The 7,328-nt window shown below is 48.8% G+C and overlaps 1 protein-coding gene across 2 annotated transcripts in view; it reads right to left on the bottom strand.

Annotated features, from left to right (window-relative positions):
- Window positions 1-3,711: 3,711 nt before the first annotated feature.
- The window catches only part of PDLIM1 (PDZ and LIM domain 1), a 43,400-nt gene continuing 39,783 nt past the window's right edge, over window positions 3,712-7,328 (bottom strand). For both annotated transcript variants that reach the window (XM_085582451.1, XM_021548205.4), the window contains 2 exons: window positions 5,864-5,981; window positions 3,712-4,242 (listed from right to left, as the gene is read on the bottom strand). In XM_085582451.1, coding sequence (XP_085438577.1) covers window positions 4,056-4,242; window positions 5,864-5,981 — 305 coding nt within the window. In that variant the 3' untranslated portion in view covers window positions 3,712-4,055. The remainder of the gene's footprint in view (window positions 4,243-5,863; window positions 5,982-7,328) is intronic.

The following is a 7,328-nucleotide window of genomic DNA, read 5'->3' as shown; positions in this document are numbered from 1 at the left end:
AGAACCAAAAAAAGATGAGCCTAAAACAGCCTAAATCTTTCTGGTGCAGACATTACTTCTGTATTGACTGCTGGTCAGCCTGTGCAGCTGAGTTGCCCATTTGAAGTAAATGCAGGAAGCTGCAAAGCTGTTGAAGAGTCTGGAACAGAAGTTTTGGAGTGACTGAGGGGGCTGAGGGTGTTTAGCCTGGAGAAGGGAGAACTTGCCACTCTACAGCTATGTGAAAGGAGGTGTTGGTCCCTTTTCCCAAGTAACAAGCAATAGGACAAGAGGAAATAGCCTCAGGTTGCACTAGGAAAGGTTGAGATTATATATTAGGAAGTTTCTTCACCCAAAAAGTCAAGCACTGGAACAGGCAGCCCAGGGAAGCGATGGAGTTGCCATATTTAAGATGTGGATGTGGCACTTGGGGCCATGATTTCGATGGATCAGCAGTGCCATGCTAACGGTTGGACTCCATCTCAAAAGTCCCAGTGCAATGATGAGAGCTAACTCCTTTAGGTTAAATGCACATGTAATAGCCTTTACCTCTTGACTGCCCTTCTCTTCTCAGAAAGTACTTCTTGGCTTTCACACACCCACGTGGACATTCTGCACTTTCCCCTTCCAGAACACTTAGTTACCCTCATTACCTTTCCCTGGACACTCTAGCACCTCAGTGTCGTTGTAGCAAGGGGCCCAGAACTGGACACAGCACTGGATGAATCAGGCAGCTTCTAAATTTTCAGCTCTGGTTTGTCTTTTAGGTTTAGTTTAAAAGCTGCAGTCATGGACTTGGAGCTGGAGCTGTCACGGTTGCAGTTGTGCTCATTAACATGGCATAGATCACACAGAGAAAAAACCCTCTACCAACTCAGACTTCAGAAACCAGTTTTCATTCACTTCATGATCCTAATTACTCTAGTGGCCTGATAGAGAAGGGAATCTTATAGTAGCAAGAGATATTTATACTTACCTCCAAGGGAACAGCTAAATCTCTTAATGAGTAAGCTGACTTTGATCTCTGCCTGGTGAAAGCCCCGTTTTGTTGGCAATTGCTGAAGACAAAAGTTTCTAATTATTCAGTTCAGTTACTAATTATCTTGAGTAATACAAAGTCCAGCTTTTGCCTCTCTTGGGGATGGCTGAACACCTGCCTGCCCATGGGAAGAAGTTAATTCATTCTGTTTTGCTTTGCTTGTGTGTGTGGCTTTTGTTTTCCCTATTAAACTGTTTGTATCTCAACCTAATCTTGTTAAAGACAATATTAGGTGACAGCTGCTCCCACACAGCCTACATAACTTTTGAAGACTGATCTACCCTGCTTAACCTGCAGTATGGTGCAAAATCAAGGTAATCAGTTTTAAAAAGACAGACTGTGCTTTGTGCTGTGCTGCCCACCTTTGTGAGACACTCTGTCAGGATGCTCCCCAACTCAAACTGCCCAACACGCTTCACATAGGAATCTTTTATGTCTTCTTACATTATTGATAACTTGTAAAGCAGGCAGCTCAGTGTGGTTGCAAGGCTATATAACCAATTTTGTTATTGTTGACAGACTGCAGATGCCAAATTTTTAACTCCTGAGGAATCTGAAGAGTCAGACTACATGAACACTGCAGTTGTCAAATATTTTGCCTGACATCATAAAAGATAAATTCTTTTTCTCAGCTAGCCACAGCTGAGAGTGATCAAAGTCCTCAAGTAACAAATGTGAACTTCCTCACCTAACCCATTCCAACGTAATAAATTGGATCAACTCTGGTATCCAGATTAGAAACCTGCATTTCCAGACTACTCCACAAATCTTCTGTAGTGCCGAAGTCCTGTGCCAAGGCCCCTGCAGGAGGAAGTGTTCCCAGGGTGCTGCCAGCCTGGCTGCAGGAGCTGAGGCTGCTGACAGAGCCCATGGCCCTGCACATGAGTGGGAGGGCAGGGAAATGCCAGGCACAGGCCAGGCTCTCATGCCCTTGCCCCCAAAATCATGAGGTTTTCTGGAATGAGTGCTGTTTTGTTGACAGGCATTTGTGTACAAAATAATGCAGTGACTTTGTAGGCACTGGAGGGCTCAGCCCAGCCTCTGGGGCCAGGACACAGAGCTCCAGATGGCCTCAGCAGCCAGCATTTTGCTGGGGGAGTCCTGAGCCCCCAGCCTGCTGAGAAAGCAGGGGCTGTGGAGCAGCCACAGTCTCACTGCCAGGACTTGGTCCACAATACAGCCAGAGCAGTTTGTGCTACAGGGTCACTCCTTCATCCCTGCAGATCTGTGCTTCCCACCACTGCACTGGATTATTGTGCAGTCCTTCCTGCTGACACTGCAGCACAGAGAGCCTTGCCCTATGGAAGTGTGCTCTGGAGAGGTGAGAATTAACGCCCCCAACAGTAGTGAGGGGAGACGTCATCCCAGCAGGAAAAAAAACCCTCCACTCTCACCTTGAAAAAGAACTGCTTGTGTTGCTATCTGGAGTTTGTGCAGGTGTGTACTGATGTGTGCCAGTGGCCCAGAGAAGCCAGGCTTTTCCCAGGGATGATCCAAACAGAGTTTGCTGGTTGAGCCATGGCAGCCTTGCTTGCTTGCCTCTGCCCATAGAAGGAGCATGAGAGGATGAACTAAATTTAGATGGGTTGGTGAATTAGTCCCCTGCCCAACCTGCACTGTTTATCTGAACACCAGGAGGCTTATAGGCTTGGTGTCAGGTCAGCTTCACCTCAGATGAGGTTTGGGGTTGTGGTTTTAGCATGGCTGTTTTGGTTTATTATCTTTTTGTTGTTTGGGGTTTTTTTGTGGTTTGTTGTTTTTTTACAACGCAGCTGTGCTGCGGTGTGATTCATTGTGAAGGAGAGGAAACACAGGGCACAGCAGTACAGCACTGCTGAACACAGACAGGACTTTCCAGGGCAAGGACATGACCCTGTCTGTAGCTGTTCAGATGCACCCACTAGATCCAGGGGCCTTTGTGCTGATTTCAACCACCGGCAATTTGTTTTAAAGGAAACATGACATCTTATAAACCGTTTATTTTTACATGAATAAGAACAGCCATCACCTCACTTAGAGGTGTGAGAAATAACCACTGCAGGCCTTCTCTGTGCTCAACACGGGTGGAGGTTCTGCTCCTCAGGCACCATCAGCCCTCTATCCAGGGCACAAGGGTCATGTGCCCCCCTCCCCACATCACCCCCCAAAGGCACCCTCCAGCAGCTGTGCACAGCAGCAGCACTAGGAGCAGGCTGATGCCTTGGGCAGCCACATCTGGTTCCCCCCAGGGGGAACCAGAACAGGGACTATGGCAACTCAAACTTCCCTCTTCACTCTCAGATTCCCTGGTTTCCAGCAAGCATCATGTGATCATTTTTCTCATAGAGCTCAGTTGGTGTCTGTGGGGAACAAAGGGGCATCTGTGGTGATGCAGTAGCAAGAAGCACTGCCGTGCCCAGTCCCATCATCACGAAGCAGTGCCGGACACAGAGGAGGCATCTCTCGGCTGCCTTGCACTGGGCACAGGCCACCAGGCTGCTCTGTGGCTTGGCTGTGCCCACCTGCCCCTCGCTGGGTGCCAGCAGGCAGCTGCTCACAGCTCAGCTGGCAGCAAGACCAGCCTGACTCAACTTTGTAAATCCCTTCCACTATTCTCCAGGATAAACACAGCCATACACTGGGCACCTCTTCTGCTGCCCAGGGAACCACAATCCAGTGCACAAGGAAAACAGCAGAAAGCAGACACTTCTACCTTGTGGATTCACCCCATTTATTGCAGGCAATCAGATGGCAAATAACTAGAACACAGAAAAGTTGTAATCTGACTTTGGCCTCTGATTTTCCTGTGTGATTGACAGCACAATGAAGGAAAAAAAATTCTGTTTATTAAAAAAAAGTGAAAGAGAGGATGAAAAGAATGTTGAACAATTAGTGACATCTCATGTGAACAGATGGAGGATTAATAATGACAAGGAAATTCAAAGCCATGCCTAGCATTCCTTACTGCAAACAAGATTCTGCAGGGGGTAGGGATAATGCTCTCCAAGGAAAATCAGCAGAGAATAAATCATCCTTCTGGCTTTGTGAGCAGCATGGTTTACTTTGGGAAGACAGTGACCACCTCGTAGCCCTCCGGGGGAGTCACCCGTTCCCGCGCGTGCGTCTCGCAGTAGATTTGGTCTCCCACAAAGAAGTGTCCTTTCTGCTTGAGATTGGTGCCACAGTCGCTGCACACGTAGCACTCGGGGTGACGCTGCTTGTCCCGGATCTTCACGAACATCCCTCTGGGGAGGAACCAGCACTGCTCAGTGCCCAGTGTCTCCCTCCTCCCCAGCCACTCCCACCCAGCCCAGACCCAAACCAGTCCCAAAGGTGAACAATCTTCTCCTGACAAGTCCAAGTATAGGCCCCTACCTCTGGTCAGGCAAATGTTAACAGCACTTTTAGAAGCCCAACATGTGCTGGCATGGAAACTCTCCTCTAGAAAGTGTTTCCCAGCATTAACCTGCTAAAGTTACACAGGGACAGTCCTATCACCTGTGGCGGGAAGAATTACTGTGATAGCATCTTTAGCTGGTGGCTGCAGACAGCACAACAGCATTCAAATGTCCACGATCAAATGGCAGGCAGTAGCTTGACCATCAGAGGAAGCAAAATCCAGGTACAAGCTAACCGGATGGCAAAACAAATGCAGAAATGCAGGGATGAAGGCTGCACAGCCAGCACTGCCCTTTTGCTAGTAACTGATGTGTGGGAGAAGCACAGAGAGTAGATCCTGGTTTTCATCTCAGACATGCTGCTTGGGAGCTGCAGGGAACAGGTCCAGCCAAATGTGGGCTAGCTCTTACTGGAAGACTTCACAGCTCAGACCAACAGATGACTAGGAAAACGACAAAAACTGCATAGCAGTTTGTTAACTACCATCAGCCCCACAAAAATGTTCCAATATTATTTTGTTCCAGCAGCCATCTCTATTTTCTGTAATTCATTAGTTTTGAGTGCTATTCAAGGCCTTGTGCTTTCCCTCCAGACCTACCCAGCTGGTTGAATAATTATGGGATTTGTCTCCGATTCATATTTTACAAGGTATGGATTGCCTCTCTAATGAATCTGCTGGTCCAGATGCTCCAGGCATGTCAGGACCATGCAATCACAGTGTAGCGGGTCTCAGCAACAATCTGATAGCCTGTGGCAGGCAGGATCTGAAAAATCAGAATTCTTCCATGACAGCGCATGTTGGGCTACCAGTACGTGACTGCTGTGGACTCAGCTGTTAAGGGGGCTGCAGGGAAGAATTTGAGGTTGAAAAACTGATCAACTCAAAGACATGGGTTTTCAGTGCTGGGTCCCCCACGTGGTCACACGATATAGCAGCTATGTACCAAACCCCAGGTCAGTTGGAATTGGATTTTACCCACATAAATACAAAAAACAGTATGACTTCATAGACACAGTGGAGGTGTGAGGTCCTGCAGGAGAGTGGGGAGCAGAATGCAACTCTGCAGTCCCCACTGCCTCTGACCAAGGCAATTCTCCATGCCGCGCCTGGGAGCACGGAGACAGGAAATTCATTAAATACACAGGCCCTGAATGGAAAGGTCATTTTGTTTCCAAATGCTGTAAACAGCTTTCAGGTCAGCCAAACACTGCAGCAACAACTGCCTCAAGGCTTGAGTCACAGGGACTTGCTCTGGTTTCCACTGATACGGATCTGCAGATGGAACCCAACTCCTGCCTCACTGCAGGGATCTGCAAAGTTAGCATTATTAAAGCTGGTGAGAATAAACGTCTTTGAGTCTCCTGGAGGCACCGGATGTGGGTAAGTGAAGCTCTTTGGGTGCACTACCTCAGCCCCTGGCACAGCATGGGCTGCTCACCTGCAACCCCAGGGACAGGCTTACTTACACAATGCCAGATCCACACTTGTCACACATGGGCAGCTTCTGGGCATTCCCAATCGATGAGGCCACCTTTGTGGTAGGGGCTTTGACGCTCCTAAATCCAGACGGTTTGGTAGGGTCTCCTGGGGGTGGAAGGAGAGTGCTTCAGGGCATGTGAGATGCGTGGCTTGAGGCTGTTCCTCCCAAGCAGATGCTCCACTGCGGGCATGACATTCTTTAACCCCAGCTCTAAGGCAGGGATTCATGCATGGAAAGTGGGCAGGGATTTAGTGATGTGTGGGGAGAAAGGAGAGGAGGCACACAGCTGAACCTCGCCCTGGAAATGTGAGGGCTTGGGATGGTGGGCAGTCAGATGAGATTATCTTCTCATCTTAAAAGCCCATCAGACTTCAGCTGATGTGTCTCACATGCAGATGCACAAAGCAAAGCAAAGTCCGAGCCTCGGCAGCACTGGAGTCTGCCTGATGCGTCCTGATCACACATTCAGGGTCAGGCTGATTCCCAGATCTGAGCTCAGAAAGAGGTGGGTGTTCTGTTGCGAGGACTGTCAAAGCCCTTTTCCAATCTGCTGTTTGTTTTAGAGCAGAGGTGGTTTCCCCCAAGACTGCTGGAAGATTTAGTTAACAAACTCCTTGCAGAGCCCTGGGCCACTGGGGATAAACTTGCACTCCCCTCCTGTTGCATAGCATGCTCCAGGTATCTCCCTATTGCAACTTCTCTGGGGCAGGGAATTCCTGCAGGGCCTTTGCAGGAGACATTGTGCTGACCTGGATGCCTAAATCAGCAGTGGATCCTAGATGTGGGATACGAGGTAAGCCTTTAAATATCTGCAGGAAAAAAGGACTTTTATAAAATGACACCAATGATAGGACTAATCTCATCTATATGAGTGTTCTAAGGGGTTGGACACCAGTTAACAAGGGAAGGAGGCTGCTGAGGGAGGAGGCTTCCATGATATTTAACCAGAAACACCTTGGACTGTGAGAGACGCTGATGAAACCCTTCTGACCAGTGTCAAACCAAGAGCACACTTCCAATGGGCATTCTCAGTGCAAGGGGCAGAAAAACCCTCCAAAGACAGCCCCTGGTGAACCAGCCATGTCAGGTATTCACCAAAGCCCAGGGCAGCATCACTGACAGAAGAGCTGAAGGAAAAAGGGGAGAACTGCCTACCTCAGCTGTGGGGCAGGTGATGCTGCATTGGTTTGTCTTTAGGGCAGCCTTCAGCAGAGAGGTTTGCACCCAGCTCTGTACAGATGCTGGTCCAGAGGTGCAGGTTCCCCAAACCTCCAAACACTGCAAGAGCCACCGGCCCTCCAAGAGGTGCTCTGCAAGTGACCCTCACTGGGAAGCAAGCAGCAGCAATCCCATTTTCAGACTCCTCCCTATTACTTCTGTTCACTCCCTTTGCCTCAACCAGCACTTTGCTCTTATCAGCAACATGGACAACATGTTTTTAAATCTCTCCT

Source organism: Lonchura striata, chromosome 6 (genome assembly GCF_050655825.1).
Source record: "Lonchura striata isolate lonStrDom1 chromosome 6, ASM5065582v1, whole genome shotgun sequence".
Taxonomy (NCBI): Eukaryota; Metazoa; Chordata; class Aves; order Passeriformes; family Estrildidae; genus Lonchura; species Lonchura striata.
This window is presented reverse-complemented; position numbering and strand designations above follow the sequence as displayed.